This window comes from Acinonyx jubatus, chromosome X (genome assembly GCF_027475565.1).
Source record: "Acinonyx jubatus isolate Ajub_Pintada_27869175 chromosome X, VMU_Ajub_asm_v1.0, whole genome shotgun sequence".
NCBI classification, from domain to species: Eukaryota; Metazoa; Chordata; class Mammalia; order Carnivora; family Felidae; genus Acinonyx; species Acinonyx jubatus.
Genome location: NC_069389.1, coordinates 56,011,841 through 56,038,786, shown reverse-complemented (window position 1 = coordinate 56,038,786; position 26,946 = coordinate 56,011,841). Strand labels below are relative to the sequence as shown.

Below are 26,946 nucleotides of genomic sequence, written 5' to 3'. Positions count from 1 at the left end.
CTTTTGCATGTAGCTGTCTAGTTTTCACAGCATCATTTTTGAAGAGACTGTTTTCCCCATTGTATATTCTTACCTCCTTTGTCAATAGATTAATTGACCATACAGGTGTGGGTCTATTTCTGAGTGTTCTATTCTGTTCTATTGACCTATGTTTCTGTTTGTGTGTCAGTACCATACTGTTTTGATTACTATAGCTTTGTGGTATCTTTTGATATCTGAAATTGTGAAACCTCCAGCTTTGATCTTTCTTAAGATTGTTTTGGGGGTGCCTGGGTAGCTCAGAAGGTTAAGCATCCAACTTCAGCTCAGGTCATGATTTTGCAGTTTGTGGGTTTGAGCCCCACGTCAGGCTCTGTGCTGACAGCTCGGAGTCTAGAGCTGGCTTCAGATTCTGTGTCTCCCTCTCTCTCTGCCCCTCCCTCTCCCCCACTTGTGTTTGCACTCACTCTCTCTGAAAATAAAATAAATTAAAGATAGTTTTGACTACTTGGGATCTTTTCTGGTCCTATACAAAATTTAAGATTATTTGTTCTTGTTCTGTGAAAAATGCTATTGGTATTTTAATGAGGGATGGCATTGAATATATAGATTACTTTTGATAGTATGCACATTTTAATATTCTTCCAATCCATGAATGGGGTATATCTTTCTGTTTGTATTCCTTTTTTTTTAGTGTTTATTCTTTTTTTTCAATATATGAAATTTATTGTCAAATTGGTTTCCATACAACACCCAGTGCTCATCCCAACAGGTGCCCTCTTCAATACCCATCACCCACCCTCCCCTCCCTCCCACCCCCCATCAACCCTCAGTTTGTTCTCAGTTTTTAAGAGTCTCTTATGCTTTGGCTCTCTCCCACTCTAACCTCTTTTTTTTTCCTTCCCCTCCCCCATGGTCTTCTGTTAAGTTTCTCAAGATCCACATAAAAGTGAAAACATATGGTATCTGTCTTTCTCTGTATGGCTAGGAATTTACCCAAGGGATACAACAGTACTGATGCATAGGAACACTTGTACCCCAATGTTTATAGCAGCACTCTCAACAATAGCTAAATTATGGAAAGAGCATAAATGTCCATCAACTGATGAATGGATAAAGAAATTGTGGTTTATATACACAATGGAGTACTACGTGGCAATGTTTATTAATTTTTGAGAGAGAGAGAGAGACAGTGCAAGTGGGGGAGAGGCAGAGAGAAGAGGGAGACACAGAATCTGAAGCAGGCTCCAGGCTCTGAGCTGTCAGCACAGAGCCCGACGTGGGGCTTGAATTCACAGACCATGAGATCATGACCTGAGCTGAAGTCGGATGCTCAACCGACTGAGCCACCCAGGCACCCCTGTATTCCTTTTTTATGTAATAAATAGTTTCTTTTATTTTTCATAAATGAAGGTGATGAGGAAAAGTAGGCTTAGAGGAAGAAGAGGGTGTTTTCAAAGGCTTTGGAGGTTCTTTACCTCGTCTAATGGGACTTCAAAAACTTTAAACTTAAAAAAAAATTTATATATGATTTATTGTCAAGTTGGCTAAGATACAGTGTATACAACGTGCTCTTAGTTTTGGGGGAAGATTCCCGTGATTCATTGCTTACATACAACACCCAGTGCTCATCCCAACAAGTGCCCTCCTCAATGCCCATCACCCAATTTCCCCTCTCCCCTGCCCCCTCCATCAACCCTCAGTTTGTTGCTTGTATTTAAGAGTGTCTTATGGTTTGCTTTCCTCCCTCTCTGTTTATAACTATTTTTTCCCCTTCCCTTCCCCCATGGTCTTCTGTTAAGTTTCTCAAGATCCACATATGAGTGAAAACATAGGATAACTGTCTTCCTCTGGCTAACTTATTTCACTTAGCATAACACCCTCCAGTTCCATCCACGTTGCTGCAAATGGCAGGATTTCATTCTTTCTCATTCCCAAGTAGGATTCCATTGTATATATAAACCACATCTTCCTTATCCATTCATCAGTTAATAGACATTTAGGCTCTTTCAATAAATTGGCTATTGTTGAAAGCACTGCTATAAACATTGGGGTACATGTGCTCCTATGAATCAGTACTCCTGTATCCTTTGGATAAATTCCTAGTAGTGCTATTGCTGGGTCATAGAGTAATTTTATTTTTAATTTTTTGAGGAACCTCCACACTGTTTTCCAGAGTGGCTGCACCAGTTTGCATTCCACCAACAGTGCAAGAGAGTTCCTGTTTCTCTACATCCTCGCTGTTTGTCTTCTTGGATTGCTTTCATCAGTGTCTTATAGATTTAGAGCATAGGTCTTTCACCTCCTTGGTTAAATTTATCCCTAGTTATTTTATTCTTTTTAGTGCAATTATAAATCGGGTTTTTTAAGATTCTATTTAAATTCGAATTAGTTAACATACAGTGTAATATTAGTTTCAGGTGTATAATATAGTGATTCAACACTTCCATACTACACCCGGTGCTCATCACAAATACATTCCTTAATCCCCATCACCTGTTTGACCCATCTCCTACACACATCCCATCTGGTAACCATCAGTTTGTTCTCCATAGTTAAGAGTCTGTTTTTTGGTTTGACTCCCTCTCTTTTTTTCCCTTTACCTGTTTGTTTTGTTTCTTAAATTTTCCTCATATGAATGAAATCATACAGTATTTGTCTTTCTGTGACTTCCTTCATTTAGCATAATACTCTCTACCTCTATCCACATTGTTGCAAATGAAAGATTTCATTCTTTTTATTTACTGACTTTGAGACAGAGAGAGCTGGGAGAGGGACAGAGAGAGAGGGAGAGGATCCCAAGCAGGCTCCATGCTCAGGAGCCTGATGCAGGGCTCAATCTCATGAACCGTCAGATCATGACCTGAGCCAAAATCAAGAGTCAGACTCTTAACTGACTAAGCCACGCAGGTGCCCCAAGATTTCATTCCTTTTGATGATTGAGTAATATTCCATTATACACACACACACACACACACACACACACACACACACTACCACATCTTTATCCATTCATCAGTCGATGAGCATTTGAATTCTTTCTATAATTTGGCTATTGTAGATAAGGCTGCTATAAACATTGGGGTGCATGTATCCTTTTGAATCAGTATTTTGTGTCCTTCGTGTAAATACATAGTAGTCTAATTGCTGGATCGTAGGACAGTTCTATTTTTAATTTCTTGAAGAACCTCCATACCGTTTTCCAGAATGTGTGTACCAGCTTGCATTTCCACCAACAGTATAAGAAGGTTTCCCTTTCTGCACATCCTGTCCAGCACCTATTGTTTCTTACGTTGTTGATTTTTAGGCATTGTGACAGGTATGAGGTGGTATCTTATTTTAATGCTTTTGGTCTTATTGACTAATTTTAATAAACTTAAAAAATTATATTTCCATTCTTTCATTGTTTCAACATTATAATTTCCCTTTTTTGTTTCAAATTTTTAAACTCTAGTTAGTTAACATATAGTGTAATATTGGTTTTAGAAATAGAATTTAGTGATTTGTCACTTACATATAACACCCAGTGCCCCACAGAACAAGTGCCCTCCTCAATACCCGTCACCCATTTAGCTCATCCCCCACCCCTTCCCTCCATTAACCCTCAGTTTGTTCTCTGTAGTTAAGAGTCTCTTAAGGTTTGCTTCCCTCTCTTTTTTTCCCCTTTGTTCATCTGTTTTGTTTCTTAAATTCCACATATGAGTGAAATCATATGGTTTTTGTCTTTCTCTGAGTTATTTCACTTAGCATAATACACTCTAGCTCCATCCACATTGTTGCAAATGGCAAGATTTCACTCTTCATTCTTCTTTATCCATTCATCAGTCAGTGAACATTTAGGCTCTTCCCATAGTTTGGCTATTGTTGATAAGGCTGCTATAAACATTGGGGTGCATGTGCCCCCACTGAATCCATATGTTTGTACCATTTGGGCAAATCCCTAGTAGTGTAACTGCTAGATTGTAGGGTAGTTCTGTTTTTTTAATGTTTATTTTTGAGAGAGAGTGAGAGAGAGAGAGCATGCGGGAGGGCCAGAGAGAGAGGGAGACAGAGGATCTGAAGTGGTCTCCACGCTGACAACAGAAACCCTGATGCAAGGCTCGAATTCACGAACTGTGAGATCATGACCTGAGCCAAAGTCAGATGCTTACCCAACTGAACTGCCCAGGTGCCCTGGGTAGTTCTATTTTTAACTTTTTGAAGAACCTCTGTACTGTTTCCCACAGCGGCTACACCAGTGTGTATTCCCACCAACAGTGTAAGAGGTTTCCCCTTTCTCCGCATCCTTGCTAACATCTATAGTTTCCTGTGTTGATAATTTTAGCCATTCCCACAGGTGTGAGGTGCTATCTCATTTTGGCTTTGATTTGTATTTCCCTGATGATGAGTGATGTTGAGCATCTTTTCATGGAAACATGTCTATTTATGTCTTCTGCCCATTTTTTAAAAACTTGGATTATTTGTTTTGAGGGTGTTAAGTTTTATAAACCCTTTATATATTTTAGCTACTAACCCTTTATCAGCTATGTCATTTGCAAATATCTTCTCCCATTCCGTAGGTTGCCTTTTAGTTCTGTTGATTGTTTCCTTCACTGTGCAGAAGACTTTTATTTTAATGTAGTCCCAATAGGTTGTTTTTCTTTTTGTTTCCCTTGCACTGGGGACATATCTAGAAAGAAGTTGCTTATGGCCAATATCAAAGAGGTTGCTGCCTGTGTTAAGGTTTCAGGTCTCACATTTAGGTCTTTGATTCATTTTGAATTTATTTTTATGATGTTGTAAGAAGTGATCCAGTTTAATCCTTTTACATGTTGCTGTCCAGTTTTCCCAACACCATTTGTTAAAGAGACTGTCATTTTTCCATTGGATATTCTTTCCTGTTTTGTTAAAGATTAGTTGACCATATAGTTGTGGGTTCATTTCTGGGTTTTCTATTCTGTTCCATTAATCTATGTGTCTATCTTGTGCCAGTACCATTACTGTTTTGATCACTACAGCTTTGTAATATAACTTGAAATATGGAATTGTGATACCTCCAAGCTTTGCTTTTCTTTTTCAAGGTTGCTTTGGCTATTTGGGGTCTTTTGTGATTCTATACAAATTTTAGGATTGTTTGCTCTACTTCAGTGAAAAATACTGGTGGTATTTTGAAAGGGATTGCATTAAATATGTAGACTGTTTTGGGTGATATATACATTTTAACAATATTTGTTCTTCCAATCCATGAACATGAGTGTCTTTCCATTTCTTTTGTGTCATATTCCATCAGTGTTAGATAGTTTTCAGAGTATAAGTCTTTTACTTTTTTCGTTAGGTTTATTCCTAGGTGTCTTACGATTTTTGGTGTAATAGTAAATGGGATCTAGTCTTTGATTTCTCTTCCTGCTTCTTCATTTTTAGTGTGTAGAAATGCAACAGATTTCTGTGTGTTGATTTTGTATCCGGCAACTTTACTGAAATTGTGTGTCAGTTCTAGCAAATTTTTGGGTAGAGTCTTTCGTGTTTTCTATATGGTGTATTGTGTTGTCTGAAAATAGTGAAAGTTTGACTTCCTTGCCAATTTTGAGGCTTTTTATTTTCTTTCCTTTTTAAAAAATTTTTTTTATGTCTTTATTTTATTTTGAGAGAGAGACACAGTATGAGTGGGGGAAGAGGTAGAGAGAGGGAGACACCGAATCTGAAACAGGCTCCAGGCTTCGAACTGTCAGCACAGAGCCTGACGTGGGGCTCCAACTCACAGACTGTGAGATCATAACCTCAGTTGAAGTTGGATGCTTAACTGACTGAACCACACAGGTGCCCTTGGAGGCTTTTTATTTCTTTTTGTTGTTGGACTGCTGAGGCTAGGACTTCCAGGACTATGTTAAATAACAGTGGTGAGACTTGACATTCCTGTCTTGTTCTTGACCATAGAGGAAAAGCTCTCAGTTTTTCCCCATTGAGGATGATATTAGCTGTGGTATTTTTTGATATGGTGTTTATTATGTTGAGGTATTTTCTCTCTACTTTGTTGAGGGTTTTTTTTAAATCAAAAATGGATACTGTATTTTGTCAAATGCTTTTTCTGCATTTTTGAAATGATTATATGGTTTTTATCCTTTCTTTTATTAATGTGGTGTATCACATTGGTTGATTTATGAATAATGAACCACTCTTACAGTTTAGGAATAAATTCTAGTTGAGCATGATGAATGATTCTTTTAATGTGTTTTTAGATTCAATTTGTTAGTATTTTATTGAGAATTTTTACATCCATGTTCATCAGGGATATTGGCCTGTAGTTCTATTTTTCAGTGGAGGTTTTTTTTTTTTTTTTTTCTTTTCCTTGCTTTGGAGTCAGAGTAATGCTGGCTTCATAGAATGAATTTGGAAGTTTTTCTTCCGTTTCTATTTTTTTGGAATAGGTTGAGAAGAAGCCATCTGGCCATGGACTTTTGTTTGTTTGGGAGATTTTTGGTTACTGACTCAATTTCTTTGCTGATTATCAGTCTGTTCAAGTTTTCTATTTCTTACTGTTTCCGTTGTGATAGTTTATATAATTCTAGGAATTTATCCATTTATTCTAGTTTGGCCAATTTGTTGTCCTATAATTTTTCATAATATGCTTTTAGAATCCTTTGTATTTCTATGGTGTCAGTTTTTATTTCTCTTCCCTCATTTCTGACTTTATTTCAGTCATCTCTCTTTTTTCCTTGAGAAGTCTGGCTAAAGGTTTATCAATTTTGTTTATGTCTTCAAAGAACTGGCTCTTGGTTTCATTGATCTTTTCTATTTTTTAAGACTATTTCATTTATTTCTGCTTTAATCTTTATTATTTCCTTCTTTCTACTAGTTTTAAGCTTGTTCTTTTTTTTTTATCTTTTAGGTTAGTTTGTTTCAGATTTTTCTTGTTTCTTTAGAGAGGCCTGTATCACTATAAGATTGTTTCCTAGAATTTATTTTGCTGCATTCTAAAGAGTTTGCACCCTTCTGTTTTCTTTTTTATTTGTCTCCATGTATGTTTTGATTTCCTATTTGATTTATTTGTTGACCTATGTGTTTAGTATCATGTCGTTTATCCTCCATGTGTCTTTTTCCTCCAGATTTTATCTTTTTAAAAAAACAATTTTTTAAATGTTTATTTATTTTTGCAAGAGAGAGGCAGAGCACCAGAGGGGGGAGGTAGAGAGAGAGGGAGACACAGAATCCGAAGCAGGCTCCAGGCTCTGAGCTGTAGCACAGAGTCCGATGGTGGGGCTGGAACTCAGGAACCCTGTGATCATGACCTGAGTGGAAGTCAGATGCTTAACCAACTAAGCCACTCCAGATTTTGTCTCTCATTTCAGTTTATTGTTGTCAAAAAATGCTTGGTATGATTTCAATATTCTTAAATTTATTAAGACTTTTTTTGTGGGCTATCATGTGACATATCCTGGAGAAAGTTTCATATGCACTTGATTTTGAAGATTTTGATTACTTATTAAATCTTACCTGTTATTGGTAACAGGTTCAGATTTTCTATTTCACCCTGATTCAATCTAGATAGGTTGCATGTTTCAAGTATTTATCCATTTTTTTAGGTTTTTCAATTTGTTGGTATATAATTATTCATAGTAATAATTTATGATCATTTGTATTTCTGTGGTGTCAGTTTTCATGTTCTAAGCCAAACATGATGCATCCCATAAGCTTGGATATGCTGTGTTCCAGTTTCTTTTGTCTCAAAATACTTTGTGATTTTCCTTTTGATTTCTTCTTTGACTCATTGGTTGTTCGGGAATGTGTTGTTTAATCTCCATGTATTTATTAATTTTTCATTTTTCAGTCATTTATTTCTAGTTTTTTACCATTGCGTTTTGAAAAGACACTTGATAGAATTTCAGTCTTCTTAAATTTGTTAAGGCCTGCTTTCTAGCCCAACTTATGGTCTATCCTAGAGAATGATCCTTGGGTGCTCTTTAGGAGAAGTATGTATTCTGATGCTATTGGATAGAATGTTCTGTAAATATTTGTAAGGCCCATTTTGTCTATAGTGTTATTCAAGTCCACTATTTAATTTTCTGCCTGGGTGATCTATGCATTGTTGAAAGTGGGGTGTTGAAGTCCCCTATTGTTTATTATTGCTCTCTATTACTCTCTTCAGTTGGTTAGCATTTGATGGATTAATTGTTAAATTCAAGTATAATTAATATACATTGTTATATTAATTTCGGGAGTAAATATAATTATTCAACAATTGTATACATGTCTTAGTGCTCATCAAGATAAGTGTACTCTTGGGGTGCTTGGGTGGTTCAGTCAGTTAAGTGTCTCACTCTTGGTTTCAGCTCAGGTTGTGATCTCATGGTTTGTGAGATTGAGCCCCGTGTCTGCTTGGGATTCTCTCTCTCCATAGCTCTCTGCCCCTACCCCACTCACTCATGCACACATGCTCTTTCTCCCTCTCTCTCAAAATAAATAAACTTAAAAAAAAGATAAGTGTACTCTTAATCACCTTTGTCTCACTTATCCCTTACCCATCTTTTCTCTGGCAGCCACCAGTTGGTTGTCTTTATTTAGAGTCTCTTATTGTCTGTCCCCTTTTTCCCCCTTTGTTTTGTTTCTTAAATAACACATATGAGTGAAATTATATGGTATTTGTCTTTCTCTGACTGATTTCACTTAACATTATATTCTCTAGACTCTCTAGTTTCATCCATGTTATTGCAAATTGCAAGAGTCCATTCATTTTTATGGCTGAGTAATATTCCACAGTGTATATATATACTATGTTTTTTTTTTTTTATCCATCAATGAACATTTGGGTTGTTTCCATATTTTGGCTATTTTAAATAATGTTGCAGGGCGCCTGGGTGGCTCAGTCGGTTGAGTGGCCGACTTCGGCCCAGGTCATGATCTCGCGGTCCGTGAGTTTGAGCCCCGCGTCGGGCTCCGTGCTGACAGCTCAGAGCCTGGAGCCTGTTTCGGATTCTGTGTCTCCCTCTCTCTGACCCTCCCCCGTTCATGCTTTGTCTCTCTCTATCTCAAAAATAAATAAACGCTAAATAAATAAATAAATAAATAAATAAATAAATAAAGTTGCAATATACTGTGAATAATGCTGCAATAAGCATAGGGGTGTAATGTTTTCAAATTAATGTTTTCCCTTTTTTAGGTAAATGCTCAGTAGTAGAATTACTGGATCATATGGTAATTTTAATTTTAAGTTTTTGAGGAAACTCCATAATGATTTCCACAGTGGTGCTACCAATTTTCATTGCAACTGACAGTACATAAGGGTTCCTTTTTCTCCATATCTTTGCCAGCACTTGTTATTTCTCGAGTATTTGAACTAACCGTCCTGACAGGTGTGAAGTGGTATCTCACTGTGGTTTTAATTTGCATTTCTATGATGATTAATGATATTGAATATCTTTTTGGTTAATATAAGTTTTAAATGTTTAGTTGCTCTAGGGCCACCTGGGTGGCTCAGTCAGTTAAGTGTCTGACTTTAGCTCAGGTCATGATCTCACAGTTCATGGCTTCAAGCCCCACGTTGGGCTCTGTGCTGATAGCTCGGAGCCTGGAGCCTGCTTTGGATTCTGTGTCTCCCTCTCTCTCTCTGCCCCTCCCCACTTGTGCTCTGTCTCTTTCTCTCTCTCTCTCAAAAATAAATAAACATTAAAAAAATTTAAAAAATAGTTACTTACTCTAATGTTGAGTGTGTATATATTTACAATTGTTATATCCCCTTGATTAATTGACCCCTTTATCACTATATAGCGGCCTTCTTTGTCTATTGTGAGCAATTTTGACTAAAGTCTATTTTATCTGATATAATCACTGCCACTTTTGCTCTTTTCCTCACCATTTGCATATAATATCATTTTCAGTCCTTTCAGTTTATGTGTTTCTTTAAAGATAAGTTAGTCTCTAGTAGGTAGCATACTGTTGGAGTTATTATTATTATTATTATTATTATTAAAAACCCATTCAGGGGCATCTGGGTGGCTCAGTTGGTTAAGCATCCAACTTCGGCTCAGGTCATGATCAGTTCATGGGTTTGAGCCCCGTGTCAGTCTCAATGCTGACAGCTCAGAGCCTGGAGCCTGCTTCAGATTTTGTGTCTCCCTCTCTCTTCCCCTCCCCCGCTCATGGTCTGTCTCTCTCTCTCAAAAATAAATAAACATCCAAAAAAATCATTAAAAAAAAACCCATTCAGCCACTCTGTGTTTTTGATTGGAGAATTTATTTCATTTATATTTAAAGTAGTATTGATAGGTAAGTACCTACTATTCCCATTTTGTTCATTGTTTTCTTAGTTTTTAATTCTTTTATTTCTTTCCTTCTATTGCTGTCTTTTTTTAATGCTTATTTATTTTTATAAGTTTTTAATGCTTATTTATTTTTGAGAGAGAGAGAGAGATAGAGAGAGAGAGACAGACAGAGCATGAGTGGGGGAGGGGCAGAGAGAGAGGGAGACACAGAATCCGAAGCAGGCTCCAGGCTCCGAGCTGTCAGCACAGAGCCCGACGTGGGGCTCAAACTCACGAACCATGAGATATGACCTGAGTTGAAGTCAGACCCTTAACCAACTGAGCCACCCAGGCTCCCCAATGCTTATTTATTTTTGAGAGAGATAGACCGCAAGCACAGGAGGGGCAGAGAGAGAGGGAGACATAGAATCCCAAGCAGGTGCCAGACTCTAAGCTGTCAGCACAGAGCCCAAAGTGGGGCTCGAACTCATGAACTATGAGATCATGATCTGAGCCGAAGTCAGACATTTAACTAACTGAGCCACCCAGACACCCCTCTCTTGCTGTGTTTTTAAAAATTATTCTTGTAGTAGTATGCTATAATTCCTTTTTGTTTATCTTTTATGTATGTAGTATGAGTTTTTTCTTTGTGGTTATCATGCGGTTTACGTAAAACATCTTCTAGATATAACAGTCTTTTAAGCTGTTAACTACTTATCTTCAAATGCATAGAGAAACTCTACACTTCTGCTTCTGCTCTCCCCACATTTATGCTATTCATGTTATACTTCACATACTTTTATATTGCACACCTGTTAACAAATTCTTATAGCTATAGTTGTTTTTAACATTATTGTTTTTAACTTTTATAGTAGAGATAAAAGTGATTTACACAGTATCATAACAGAATTGGGGTGTTCTGAATTTTATATATTTTTATAGCTATAGTTGTTTTTAACATTATTGTTTTTAACTTTTATAGTAGAGATAAAAGTGATTTACACAGTATCATAACAGAATTGGGGTGTTCTGAATTTTATATATTTTTATAACCTATTGAAGGATATTTTGGATGCTTCCAAGTTTGCACAATTTTGAGTGAAGTTTCTATAACCATTAACACGCAGATTTTTGTGTGGACATTAGCTTTCAGCTCATTTGGGTAAATGCTAAGAAGGACAGTTGCTGGATCATATTGTGAGACAGTTGCTGGATCATATGTCTAGTTTTATAAGAAACTACCAAACTATCTTCCAAAATGGCTCTACTATATTTTTTCTTACTAGAAATGAATGAGAAGTATAATTTCTCCACATACTCACCAGCATTAGCTTTTGTCAGTGTTTTAGATTTTAGCCATTTTAATAGTTGTACAGTGATATTGTTCTAATTTGCATTTCCTTGGTGAAACATAATGTTGTGCATCTTTTTCTGTGCTTATTTGCCATCTGTATGTCTTCATTAGTGTGGTGTCTGTTCAAGTCTTTCTCCCAATTTGTTTGTTTGTTTGTTTGGTTGTTTGTATTTTGGGAGAGCACTCACGTTCCCTCTCCCTCTCTCTCAAAATAAATTAACAAACATAAAAAATAAAAATGCAACATCAAAAGCACAATCCATGAGAGAATAAAGTGTGGGTTGGACATCATTAAAATTAGAAACCTCTGATCTGTGAAAGACTGTTAAGAGAATGAAAACATAAGCCATGCTGTGAGAGAAAATATTTGCAAAATATGTATCTGATAAAAAATTGGTGTCCAAAGTATACAAAGAATTCAACAATAAAGCAACAAACTACTAAATTATAAATTGGGGAAAAGGGGGCATTGGGGTGGCTCAGTTGGTTGAGTGTCTGATGTCGGCTCTGGTCAAGATCTCTCAGTTCATGAGTTCAAGCCCCACATTGGGCTCATTGCTGTCACCCTGTCAACCTGTCAGCACTGAGCCCACTTAGGATCCTCTGTCCCCTCTCTCTGCCGCTCCCCTGCTTGCTCTGTCCCAAAAATAAATAAATAAATAAATAAGTAAATAAACAAACAAATATATAAATAAATCAGGGAAAAACAAATACCATATGATTTCACTCATATGTGGAATTTAAGAAATAAAACAAATGAGTATATGGGGACAAAAGAGAAAGGCAAACCAATAAACAGACTCTTAACTATAGAGGAGAAACTAATGGTTACCAGAGGAGAGGTGAGTGGTGGGTAATGGGTTAAATAGGTGATGGGGATTAGGTAGTGCACTTGTGCTGAATACTGGGTGTTGTATGGAAGTGTTGAATGTTCACACATGAAACTAACATTACACTGTCTGTTAACTAACTGGAAGTTAAAGAAAAACTTTAAATAAATAAGTAAAAAATAAAGAGTCATCACCAGATCAAAGATCACTTCAATTTTCTTCTGTGTTACTTTCTAAGAGTTCTGTTCATTGGGGTTTTATATTTAGGTTCATGACCCATTTTGACTTAGTTTTTGGAAGGTTTATGGTCTGTGTTCTGATTCTTTTTTTTCTTTTTACTTTGCATGTGGATTTCCAGCTGGTCCAGCACAATTGGTTGAAAGGACTATCCTCTTTCTTTTTTTTAAATTTCTGGTAACCCCCTCTACCAGTGTGGAAATTACTTAGTGTTTCAGTTCTTTTAATGGTTGTCTTAAGAAGAGTAGAGTCCTTATTTAACTGTCCATGTTTGCAATGTCTGTACTGCACTTTTGCTAATTTACGTTGTCTTATTTTTCAGTTCATTAATTTTCCCTTCTCATGTTTCTAATCTGCCATTAAGCCTATCGATTATGTTTCCACTTGGGTTATTGTAGTTTTCATTTCAAGTAGTTCCTCCTTTTCAAATCATCAAGGTCATATTTTGTGTTTTATATTTCCTACAAAGTTCTGTGATATACAAGATGTGTAACAACTAATATGGCATGGGCAGTAGTCAGTCAGAATAGATATCAGGTGGAAACAACCACTGTATTGTATCAAAATGTCCTATTGAATATCAACCTATATATATATCTCAAAAATACATATATATCTTTTATTTCCTTGAACTTTGCAAACAGGTGTTTTATAGACAGTTTTTGATAATTTTGGTGTCTGCATTTTGAGAATCTGTTTCTGCTATTTGTTGTTTCTGCTGAGTCTCACTTATGGTGCCTTGCTTTTTAGTATGCTTGATTTTTTTTTATGTTTACTACTCATGATTCTTGAAAATTTATTTTTGGAAACATTTTGAAGCTTAAGATGAAGTTTCCTTCCCCCAGAAAGGATTTACATTTGCTTCTTCAGATGCTTGGGACCAACGTCAACTAAATTCATCACTTGAGGTCTTTTGGCTTCCCCTATGATGTAATTTGGTGCTGTAAATGTATGAGAAAGCCTGTGTCACACCACAGAGATTGGTTCTCCCCACCCCATTCTGCTGTGTTCCTCTCAGAACCAAAGGAACTTTCTTTGCAGTCCTCTGGGGATGTGGGTAGGAGTAGTTTACTTGTGGTTTGCCCTTAGCCTAAGAGTGTGATCCCTTGGGTCTTGATGTCTTTTTTCCCTGACCTAGTGAGTTTCACTAAATCTAAGCTAACGTTTGTTTAGATTTATAAATGCCCCCCAGAAAAAAACTGGCTTTAATTCTCTGCTTGTTTCTCTGGAACCTCACTTTTCCTTAGGTTTTAGTGTCTTGTAAGTTGCTTTGGAATAGAAAAAAATGTTATCTAACATTTTTCACTGTTTTCAGTAGGAGGGTCAGTCTGACGTATTTAATGCACACTATTTACATAAGCAGAACTCGCTGCTTCTTTAGTGTTTTAAGAGAACAGTTCTTTAAAAATTTTACTTAGAATCACATCTTTTCATGATGAGTATCCTCAGCCGTTGTGATTATGTTAATAATATTAGTAAAATATGGTAAGGTCTTCCTTATTACTTTTATAAAAGAGGTCCAATATTTCTCTTTTTCAGGCTAAAGCATCAGTGAGAGAAGCTGAACGACGTGATCCTACAAATATTTTCACTCAGTTTTATATATTCAAGATTGCGGTTTTAGAGCAAAACTCTACCAGAGGTATAAATGTTATTTATGAATTATATTTGACTGTTAATACAAATAATAATAATCCTTTTGTACTTTAAAGAAAAAAACATTGTTTTTAAGACAGCGGAGTTGTATATTCTATATTCTAGCTTTCCTATGTAATTAAAAATTAAGTTTACAAAGCTGTGGGGTAAGAGGGAGTTTATACTGCAAACCCAATTCAGTTAAGAATTGTCTTAGACAATCAAAGCCTCCAGCGTACTTTTATTTTAATTTTTTATTAGTGTTTGTTTATTTATTTATTTATTTATTTATTTATTTATTTATTAAAAAAAAATTTTTTTAACGTTTATTTATTTTTGAGACAGAGAGAGACAGAGCATGAACGGGGGAGGGTCAGAAAGAGAGGGAGACACAGAATCCGAAACAGGCTCCAGGCTCTGAGCTGTCAGCACAGAGCCTGACACGGGGCTCAAACTCAGGAACCATGAGATCATGACCTGAGCCGAAGTCGGACGCTCAACCAACTGAGCCACCCAGGCGCCCCTGTTTATTTATTTTTAAGAGAGAGAGAGAGAGAGAGACTAGGAGCAGGGAAGGGTTAGAGAGAGAGGGAGACAGAGAATCTGAAGTAGGCTCCAGGTTCTGAGCTGTCAGCACAGAGTCCAATGCGGGGCTTGAACCCATGAACCAGAGCTGAAGTCAGACGCTCAACAGAGCCACCCAGGTGCTCCAAAATAGATTTCCTATTAAACTTTGTCATATTCTATTAAAATAAAATAATTTTACTTCTTAAACATAACACCAGCTCAATCTTTTTACTTTTTCCCCAGTTATCTGTGACCATTTTTTAAAGCCATGTTGATTGATGATATATGGAATAAAATTTACTAGTGTATGATTCTATGGGGTTTATTTATATTAATAATTCTGTGAATAATTCTATTTGTTTTGACAAGTATATACAGTCAGGTAACCACCATTACAATCATGATACAGAACAATAAAATTACTCAGGCTCCTTTGTTGTCATTCCTTCCTGCCACTTTTAGCCCTGGGAACAACTAATGTTTTTGCCTTTTCTAGAATGTGATATAAATGGGATCATATAATATGAAGCTTCTTGTGCCTTTTTTTCACTTAGGATAATGCATTTGAAACTCATTCATACTGTTGTGTTTCCATAGTTCTTTTTTATTGCTGAATAGTAATCTATCGTATGTATGTACCACAGTTTGTTTCTTCATTCACCATTTGAAGTATGGATGGTTTCCATTTTGGGTGACTGTGAATAAACATGCTATAAACATCTTTTTACAGATTTTGTGTGATGATAAGATTTAACTTCTGTAGGGTAAATTTCCAGGAATTGGATTTTTGGGTTGTATGATAAATATGTGTTTAACTTTATTAGAAACTGCCAACCTGTTTTCCTAAGTAGATATACAATTTTACATTCTAACCAGCTATGTATTAGTGTTCTAGTGGGTCTACATTCTCACCAGCACTTTGAATTGTCCTTTAAAAACATTTCTACCCATTCTAATAGTTGGGTAGTGATATCTTACTGTGGTTTTAACTAGCATTTTTGTAATGTCTAATATTTGACATCCATATATCTTCTTTGGCAGAGTGTTTTTATAAATCTTTTAACCAGTTTTCTATAGGGAACTTTGTTTTCTTTTTCTCTAATTCATCTCTATATGTTTTATTCATCTTATACCATAGTAGCTCGAACATAGGAAAGAAATATATTTTGGTTACTGAGATATAGGGAACTTTGTTTTCTTATTGAGATTTGAAAGTTCTTTATATGTTTTAGATATAAATTATCAGATGTGTTTGATAAATTTTTATTTTTATTTTCATATCAATGTCTTTCATGAGAAATTTGACAGTCTAATTTATCTTTTTTTTTGTTTTATGGATTGTGTTTTTGGTAATATACCTAGGAAATCTTTATCTAATCTAAGGTCACAAAAATTTTCTCCTATATTTTCTCCTAGAAATTTTATAGGTTTAAGTGTATGGTTAGTTCTATGATCAATTTCATATTAATTTTTGTATTTAATTTAAGGTATGAACCAAAGTTATTTTTTATTTTTTATTTTTTTGCACATGGCTATCTAATCATTCGGCATCATTTTTTTCAGCATTATTTATTTTAAAACTATCTTTTTTCAACTGAATTACCTTTGCACATTTATTAAAAATTCAGTTGTCGGGGTGCCTGGGTGGCTCAGTCGGTTAAGCATCCGACTCTGGATTTTGGCTCAGGTCATGATCTCATAGTTTGTGAGTTTGAGCCCCAGCCCCATGTTGGGCTCTGTGCTGGCAGCATGGAGCCTACTTGGGATTCTCTCTTTCTCACTGTCTCTCTGCCCCTCCCCTGCTTGTGTTCTCTCTCTCTCTCTCTCTCTCAAAATAAATAAATAAAACTTTAAAGAAGAAAAGAAAAGAAAATCAATTTTAATATGTGTGTTTGGGTCTCTTTCTGGTTTCTTAATTCTGTTGCATTGATCTATTCATCTATCTTTACACCACTTTTGCACTGTCTTAATTAGTTTAGCTGTGTAATAAATTTGAAATCATGTAGTCAAAGATCATAACTTTATGTGACTTAATACTTTTATTTATGTTGAGGTTTATTATATGACCCAGAATATTGTCTTTATTTATAAATGTTCAATGTGCACTTGAGAAAAATGTATATAAACTATAGATGTTTATAACATTCAGGTCAAGTTGATTAATAGTGTAAAGTGTACTATATCCTTGCTGATTTACTTACTTGTTCTATCAATTAAGAGAAGGTACTGAAATCCTTGAATACAATTGTGGATTTGTTCATTTTTCCTTGTAGTTCTATAAGTTTTTGCTCTTTGTGTTTTGATATGTTGTTATTAGATGCATAGATATTTAGGATTGAATATCTATCTAAGGAGTTAAATGAATTAACTCCTTATCATCACAGAGTAACTTTCTGTCACTGATAATATTCTTTGCTCTGAAATCCATTTTGTCTGATATTACTATAGCTATTCCAGCTTTCTTTTGATTACCTTTACCATAATACATATTATCCCATGGTTTTTCTTTTAACTAATTTTGGCTTTATGTTTAAAGTATGTTTCTTGTAGGTAGCATGTAGTTGAAAGTTGCTTTCTTTAATTCATCATGACTATCTGCCTTTTACTCAAGTCATATAGACCATTTGTATTTAACATGATTATTGATATGGTTAGGTTTAAATTTAGCATCTTGTTATTTGTCTTCTGTTCGTCCTGTTCTTTTTTGCCACTTTTCTTTTTTCTACTTTCTTTTGGATTGAGTATTTTTTTATTGTATTTATTTCATTTTTGGCTTATAAGCTCTCTTTGTTTTGTTATTTTAATTGTTACTTCAGTTCTGTAGTGCATATACTTAACTTACTGTATTCTACCTTTAAGATACATAATTGAATGTAATACCACCATTCGTTTTTCAGTTTTCGTTCTGTTTTATAATCCATTTTATGAATGTACCAAAATGTATTTAGCCCATCCATCATTGAGGGAGTTTAGGTTGCCCCTATATTGCACTCTTAAAAAAATTGCAGGATGAACATATTTTTATGTTTTTGTTCACTTTTGCAAATATACCCATGGGATAAATTCACAGGGGTGAATTGCTCAATTGGGCATTTTTCTGACATTCAAGTCTTCCTTGACAGTTTAGCAATTTAGATGAATTTATGAAAATTAACTAATATTTTAAAGCTGTTACTGCTCATAAAATGAGTTCCAAAGTCACTGTGGTATAATTAACCCTAGATTGCTATTATCTTTGATAAGAGTATCTCCTTTTCTTTTTTTTTTTTTAACTCTTTCCTTCTTTTTCAGCTTTGCGGGCAATTAATACATTAGAGAAGTTAATAACAGGTGTAGTACCAAAAGAGAATGCGCTACGTATGGACAAAGATTCACCTGTCACGCTTCTCAGTTTAGTTGCCCAATTTGCTCTAGAGGTAATTCTTATGTATTTATCTATAAGATTTTTTACCTCTTTTCCTTTTTAAGATATAATTAATGGAAGTCCTTAGAGAAGTTTGCTACGAAGAAAAGAAAATTGGTCAGTTGGTTGTGAGAAGTAGGATCAGGGGTTTGTTTGTTTGTTTGAGATGAATGAGAATGTTTATATGCTGATGGAAATGATCCAGTAAGAGAACAAAAAGTTGACATTGTGAGAGAGAAAAGGGAGAATTGTTAGAGCAATGTCCTTAAGCAGGGGGGAAGTGATGGACACAAGTGTGTACATTCAGGGATTGGCTTTAGGAAAGACCATGCATAGTTCATCTATGCTAGCAGTTGAGAAGTTGGAGTATGTGGTGTGGTCCTTGGTGTGTGAATAAATGTAGTAGTGGGAATCTGGAAGTTATTTTCCTGGCTGCTTCAGTTTTTTCAACGAAATAGGAAACAAGATCATCACCTGAGAGTGAGAATGGGAGAGGAGGTGTTGGGGAGTTTGAGAAGTTAGGATAAGGTGTAAACTAGTCATTCAGAAAAGCAAGAAAGTGAATGACAAAGGTAGTGTGGGATGCTTGCCCAGTAAGAATTAAGGCCTATTTGATGAATTTTTAAAATAAAACAAATAGTTATACAGGTTTTTATCCAGCCACTTTCAGCTACATGGATGTAGGCACAAAAGTCAGTGGAAAGTTGAATTTAATCAGGCTTGTCGTTTTGCCAGATGAATACAATGAAGCAAAAGAGGAGTAGGATAATCAAGGAACAAGGTAGTGGTTATAATAAATTCCCATGGAATTTCACCTGGCCATGGAGGAGGACATCAAGGGGATGAGAGACAATGAAAAATCAGTAACATGAATGGATTGGAGGTTTAAGTGCAGTTGAAGGATTGCTAGAGTGAATAGAAAGGAGTGAATTAGAAAGGTAGGAGATAGTGGTCAGAAAGTAGAATACATGAAGCAGAGCAAGGTGTAGGACTAGGGTGAGGAAAGGAGGCACTTAAGGAAGCACTCACTTTGTGAGTCATGCAAGTGCAGAGTTAGTTCTTGCATGATCCTGAGAGCGAGTGCTTCCTTAAATTTTGCACCTTAGGTGCCCCACTTGCATCAGTCACCTAGCTCACCTTAGTCCCAGCCCTGACTATGAGTATGGAAGGTTTGCAACCATTAGTATTGACAGGGTCCAACATAGAGATCAATGGAACAGAATAGAAAACCCAGGAATAAACCCACAATTATATGGTCAATTAATCTTCAACAAAGGAGGAAAGAATATGCAATGGGAAAAAGACAGTCTCATCAACAAACAGTGTTGGGAAAACTGGACAGATACATGCAAAAGAATGAAACTGGATCACTTTTTTACACCATACACAAAAATAAACTCGAAATGAATTAAAGACCTAAATGTGAGATCTGAAACCATAAAAATGCTGGAAGAGACTACAGGCAGTAATTTCTCTGACATCAGCCATAGGAACATTTTTCTAGATATGTCTCCTGAGGCAAGGGAACTAAAAGCAAAAATAAACTATTGGGACTCCATCAAAATAAAAAGCTTCTCCACAGTGAAGGAAGCAATCAACAAACCTACAAGGCCACCTGTGGAATGGAAGAAGATATTTGCAAATGACATATCCGACAAAGGGTTAGTATCCAAAATATATAAAGAACTGATACAACTCAGTACCCTAAAAACAATCCATGGTTAGAAGACATGAACAGATATTTCTCCAAAGAAGACATCCAGATGGCCAACAGACACATGAAAAGACCCTCAACAATAACGATAGGATCCCATTGATGACTATGCTAGTGAACAGCTAAGGTAATTGACAGAGTAGAGTTCAAGGAAATAAGAGACAAGGATATTAGGAGGATAATCTATCTATATATTGAAAGTGCCAAAAACTAAGACAGGAGTAGTGTTTTGAGAAAATAACTGTGCAATAGATAGGTCATCAAGAAATAAAAAGAAATGGCCTGAGAGCTGATAGATCAGCACAATGAGGAGTGGTGGGTGATATAGTCTGATGACAGGAAATTCAAAGCTGGGGAGTTTAGGGAGAAAGAAGGGAGAATAATTTTAAAACAGCAATGAAGAACAAAAATGACACTTATCCCATCTCCAGGTCCATGGATAGAAGGGAGATCTGAGAAAAACCACCACTACTTGAGAGGGCTTTTTGGAAGCAGTATCCTTGGTGGGACCTAGATTTCCATTATAGAAAGAATGTGGAGGGAACTTTAGGGAAGATGTTGCTCCTAGAGAAGATTTTGATGGTAATGAACTGAACTTCAGAGACTGTAGTAGAAAGATTGGGGGAGTTGGGGAGAAATGGGAAAAGAGGAAAAAAGAAAGGATTTATAGAGCTTTATCATGATTGGAGTGCTGGAAATGAGAGTCCGGGGTTCTCTTGGTTACTGCTAATAAACTGGGATAAAGAGCACAATAAGATTAGTCCTAGTGGATTCAAGGCAGTGTTGGCAAGGCAGTGAGTATTTATGGATAAGAAGGAGTGGGTTTCTGGGGCCAACATGACCTGTTCTGTTTTTGTCAATGAGTTATTTCTTCATTCTACCATCTTGCATTAGTTCTTTCGATAATAAAAAATGAAAAAATTCAGAATTTTTTCTTGTCATTAATGGACAGGAATATAGATAACATTTTCTAAGTATCACTTTGAGATATAATTTAACATATTATATTTGTCCTATTTAGAATGGACAACAAATTGTGGCAGGAAAAGCTTTGGAATATTTAGCTCAATATTCAGAAGACCCACAACAAGTCCTTTCGGCTTTAAAGTAAGTAATTCACATCCTATAGATGTGGAAGGATTTCTTGTAAATCTTATTCTTAATCTATATGCTTTGTCAAAAAGGTGCTGATGTGATCAGGTCTACTATACCAACTGTTGTTTTAAATTTTTTTCCAAGCTTTATTGAGATATAATCAACAAATAATATTGTGTAAGTTTAAGGTGTATAACCTGATACTGCGAAGTGGTTTGCACAACAGAATTAGTTAACATATCCATTACCTCAAGAAATTACAGTTTCTTTGGGTTTGGTGAGAACATTTAAGATTTCGTCTCTTCCCAACTTTCAAATATGTAATAAATACATAATACAGTCTTGTTAATAACCATAGTCACCATGCTCTACATTATAGCCCCAGAACTTGTGCATCGTATGATTTGAAGTTTGTACCCTTCCTCCACACCCACCTTCTAGCAAACATCATTCTATTCTCTTTCTATGGGTTTGGCTGTTTTTTAAAGATTCAATATGTAAGTGAGATAATACAGTATTTGTCTTTCTTTTCACTTAGCACAATGCCCTCAAACTTGATCCATGTTGTCACAAAAGGCAGGATTTCCTTTTTCTATATGGCTGAATAATATTCCTGTGTGTGTGTGTTGTATGTCTGTGTGTGTGTGTGTGTGTAAATATCACATTTTCTTTATCCATTCATCTATCAATGGACATAGGTTATTTCCATGTCTTGGCTGTTGTATATAATGCTGCAGTGTACATGAGGGTTCAGGTAGCTCTTCAAGATAGTGATTTTCTTTCCTTCAGATCTATACCCAAAAGTGGGAGTGCTGGAACATAGGGTAGTTCTGTTTTTAATTTTTGAGGAACTTCCATGCTGTTTTCCAGTGGCTGTACCAAGTTATATTTACACCAACAGTGTTCATAGTTTCCCTTTTTTCCACATCCTCACCAACACTTACCTCTACTTTTTGATACTAACAGGTGTGAGGTGATATCTCAGTGTGGTCTTGTTTTGCATTTCCCTGATTATTAGTGATGTTCAGCATCTTTTCATGTATTTGTTGACCATGCATGTCTTCTTTGGAAAAATGTCTGTTCTGGCATTCGGGGTCTTTTGTGGTTCCATACAAATTTTAGGATTGCTTGTTCTAGCTTCGAGAAGAATGCTGGTGCAATTTTGATTGGGATTGCATTGAATGTGTAGATAGCTTTGGGTAGTATTGAAATTTTAACAATATTTATTCTTCCAATCCATGAGCATGGAATGTTTTTCCATTTGTTTATGTCTTCTTCAATTTCCTTCATAAGCTTTCTATAGTTTTCAGTATACAGATCTTTTGCATCTTTGGTTAGGTTTATCCCTAGGTATTTTATGCTTCTTGGTGCAATTATGAATGGGATCATTTTCTTTAATTGTCTTTCTGTTGCTTCATTATTGGTGTATAAGAATGCAACTGATTTCTGTACATTGGTTTTGTATCCTGAGACTTTGCTGAATTCATGTATCAGTTCTAGCAGACTTTTGGTGGAGTCTACCGGGTTTTCCATCTATAAGATGTCATCTACAAAAAGTGAAAGCTTGACTTCATCTTTGCCAATTTTGATGCCTTTGATTTCCTTTTGTTGTCTGATTGCTGATGCTAGGACTTCCAACGCTATGTTAAACAACAGCGGTGAGAGTGGACATCCCTGTCGTGTTCGTGATCTCAGGGAGAAAGCTCTCAGTTTTTCCCCATTGAGGATGATATTAGCTGTGGGCTTTTCATAAATGGCTTCTATGATGTTTAAGTATGTTCCTTCTTTCCCGACTTTCTCGAGGGTTTTTATTAAGAAAGGATGCTGAATTTTGTCAAATGCTTGTTCTGCATCGATTGACAGGATCATATGGTTCTTATCTTTTCTTTTATTAATGTGATGTATCACACTGATTGATTTGTGAATGTTGAACCAGCCCTGCATCCAGGAATGAATCCCACTTGATCCTGGTGAATAATTCTTTTTATATGCTGTTGAATTCGATTTGCTAGTATCTTGTTGAGAATTTTTGCCTCCATATTCATCAGGGATATTGGCCTGTAGTTCTCTTTTTTTACTGGGTCTCTGTCTGGTTTAGGAATCAAAGTAATGATGCTCAACGTTGCTCCTCACCAGGGAAATACAAATCAAAACCACTCTCAGATACCACCTCACGCCAATCAGAGTGGCTAAAATGAACAAATCAGGAGACTATAGATGCTGGCAAGGATGTGGAGAAATGGGAATCCTCTTGCACTGTTGGTGGGAATGCAAACTGGTACAGCCGTTCTGGAAAACAGTGTGGAGATTCCTCAAAAATTAAAAATATATCTACCCTATGACCCAGCAATAGCACTGCTAGGAATTTACCCAAGGGATACAGGAGTGCTGATGCATAGGGGCCCTTGTACCCCAATGTTCATAGCAGCACTATCAACAATAGCCAAATTATGGAGAGAGCCTAAATGTCCATCAACTGATAAATGGGTAAAGAAGTTGTGGTTTATATATACAATGGAATACTACTTGGCAAGGAGAAAGAATAAAATATGGCCTTTTGTAGCAATGTGGATGGAACTGGAGAGTGTTAATGCTAAGTGAAATAAGTCATACAGAGAAAGACAGATACCATATGTTTTCACTCTTATGTGGATCCTGAGAAACTTAACAGAAGACCATGGAGGAGGGGAAGGAAAAAAAAAAAGGTTAGAGAGGGAGGGAGCCAAAACATAAGAGACTGTTAAAAACTGAGAACAAACTGAGGGTTGATGGGGAGTGGGAAGGAGGGGAGGGTGGGTGATGGGTATTGAACAGGGCACCTGTTGGGATGAGCACTGGGTGTTGTATGGAAACCAATTTGACAATAAATTTCATATTTAAAAAAAAAAATGTCTATTCAACTCCTTTGCCCATTTTTTAATCACACCTTTTGCTTTTTTTCCCCTATTGAGTTGTATATGTTCCTCATTTGTTTTGTATATGAACCCCTTATCAGATACATGGTTTGTAAATATTTTCTCCTATTCCATAGATTGCCTTTTCATTTTGTTTCCTTTGCTTTGCAGAAGCTTTGTAGTTTGATGTAGTCTCAATTGTTTATTTTTGCTTTTGTTGCTTGTGCTTTGGGTGTCATATCCAAAAAATCATTGTCAAGGAGCTTTTCCCCTATGTTTTCTTTTAGGAGTTTTACTGTTTTCAGGTCTTCTGTGTTTAATCCATTTCAAGTTAATTTTGTGAGTAGTGAAAGATAGTGGTCCAATTTCATTTTTTTTGCATGTGAATATCCAGTTTTACCAGCAACATTTATTGAAAAAACTCTCTTTCCCCCACTGAATATTTTTGGCTCTCTTATTATTTCTGGGCTGTCTATCTTTTGGTCTATGTTACTATTTTTTGTGCTGTTACGATGCTGTTTTGATTACTAATGTACTGTTGCTTTGTAGTATAGTTTGAAATCAGGAAGTGTGATGTCTTTAGCTTTATTCTTCTTTCTCAAGGTTGCTTTGGCTATTCAGGGTGTTTTGTGTTTCCATATGAATTTTTTTTTCAACGTTTATTTATTTTTGGGACAGAGAGAGACAGAGCATGAACGGGGGAGGGGCAGAGAGAGAGGGAGACACAGAATCAGAAACAGGCTCCAGGCTCTGAGCCATCCACCCAGAGCCTGACGCGGGGCTCGAACTCACGGACCGCGAGATCGTGACCTGGCTGAAGTTGGACGCTTAACCGACTGCGCCACCCAGGCGCCCCTCCATATGAATTTTAAGATTGTTTTTCTATTTCTGTGGGAAATGTCCTTGGAAATTTGATAGGGATGCTTAAAGTTAAAAAAAGATACCAGTTGAATTTGATTTCTCCCCTCTCTCTTTCTGTGAAGAAAAATGGTTTATCAAAAGGTTTATCAAAAGATAGATGTACACCTCAGATAAATATCTAAAATCATTCAGGATAGATGGTATTTTTAAAAAGATTTTTAGGGTTTGAAACTTTATAAACTACCTTATTTTGTCAGTTCATCATGATGCTGTCATATTCCCTTGAAAGAATAGTCATCCTAGTTTACGTGGAACCCAAAGGCCAGTTCCAGGTTCCTTAAAAAAATAGTAAGATTTCTATGTTGTACCTGATGTTCTATCAGGTGATTTGGATATAAACTGGGGAACTATTTAAGAATTTGTCATAAGCATCACTTCTGTTTTAAATTATTTTCTTAAATTACTCTTCCAAAATTATAAAATTTATGTTTTCATTACAATCATTAAAACAATACAAAAATCTATAAGTAAAATAAACTTAGTCTCCTCCTTACCCTCTCTTTTCTCACTTCTGCCTCCTAGGATAATAAAGATTAATAACTTGGTAAATATTCTTTCATATGTTTTTCCTAAGCATCATTTTTTTGTATTACTTTATCATACAGGTGTTTGTTTCGTCTGGCTCTTCCAAAAGTTTCTCAGATGTCAGAATCTGAAAGCAGGTAAGTTATTTCAGTAGAAGTGGTGTACTTGCCATTAGAAAAATTGTAGTAACTTTCAGTATAAACCTTATGTTGAGAGATGTATTGTCTTGTGGGTAAGATTAATATAGGCTCTGGGGCCAGTCTTCCTGGGTTCATAGCCTATCTCTGCAACTCATTAGATGTGTAACCTGGGCTTTTGTTTCCCCATCTGTAAAATAAGAATATAATAGTATCTACTTTCTTGGGTTGCTGTTATGACTCAATGAATAAATATGTGAAAACACTTCAAAGAAGAGTGCCAAGGGGCTCCTGGGTGGCTTAGTCTGTTGAATGTCCAACTCATGATTTCAGCTCGGGTCATGAACTCACAGTCGTGAGATCAAGCCCCATGTCAGGCCCTGCACTGGGCATGGAGCCTGCTTGGGATTCTCCCTCTCCCTCTCTCCCTCCCCTTTCTCTCAAAAAAAAAAAAAAAAAAAAAAGTGCCAAGCACTTACTAAGCTGTCAGTAACATTAGCTATGATTTTACTATGATATTGCATCTGTTTTCCCCCTCTTTTTTAAAAATTCACCCATTTAATTTTTTTAATGTTTATTTTTGAGAGAGAGAGAAAGAGAATGCAAGCAGGAGAGGGGTAGAGAGAGAGGGAGACACAGAATTTTAAGCAGGCTCCAGGCTCTGAGCTGTCAGCACAGAGCCTGATGCAGGGCTCGAACTCATGGACTGTGAGATCATGACTGGAGCCGAAGTCAGACACTTAAGTAACTGAGCCACCCTGACAGCCCAGTTTCCCCCTTTCTTAACATGAGGCATATATAGACATATCTCTTACTTTCCCACAGAAATGTATAACCTGGTTGACTTGTTGATTGTGAATCTGTATTAGCTCAGCTAAGAGTATTCAAATACATTTCTGCTCACAGCTTCTGTGGCATAAGACATCAGGAACTTAACAATTGGTGGAAGAATTGGGTCACCAATTTTTCATTCACAAAATCCACTACCTCCTAATGATTTGAAAGAAAACTCCATCAAGGTCTTGATTAGGGATAACTTTTAGAGAAGTAATTATTCATCTCTATATTCTCTGCTTAGGTAAAAACTCTGTAACAGTGTATCTATACTTTGCTTTTCCTATATATATAATTTGTACTTGGGATCAATACATTTTTTCAGCTGAATTCTTTAGGAAATGTCTGACTGATATGACTGATGACATTTTTTATAATATAAATTTGGCCTCTTCTTTATAGGTTGTATGAGTACATTAAGAGGGAACCCAATCGAACTAAAAATAAAAAAAGATAGAGACAATTGGAAATTTTAATAATGACCAAATATTTTATGATATTAAGAAATTAATAATTAAACATAAGATGAAGTGTGGTTATGTCTTTTAAAGGAATTTTTATCTCTTAGAGATACATCCTAAAATATTTATTAATGAAATGATGTGAT

At 36.0% G+C, this 26,946-nt stretch overlaps 1 protein-coding gene across 2 annotated transcripts in view; it reads left to right on the top strand.

Moving 5' to 3' along the window:
- The window catches only part of TEX11 (testis expressed 11), a 231,442-nt gene that overhangs the window by 129,184 nt on the left and 75,312 nt on the right, over window positions 1–26,946 (top strand). For both annotated transcript variants that reach the window (XM_015080587.3, XM_027053614.2), the window contains exons 17-20: window positions 14,154–14,256; window positions 18,108–18,232; window positions 20,955–21,040; window positions 25,449–25,505. In XM_015080587.3, the coding sequence (XP_014936073.2) occupies window positions 14,154–14,256; window positions 18,108–18,232; window positions 20,955–21,040; window positions 25,449–25,505 (371 nt within the window). The remainder of the gene's footprint in view (window positions 1–14,153; window positions 14,257–18,107; window positions 18,233–20,954; window positions 21,041–25,448; window positions 25,506–26,946) is intronic.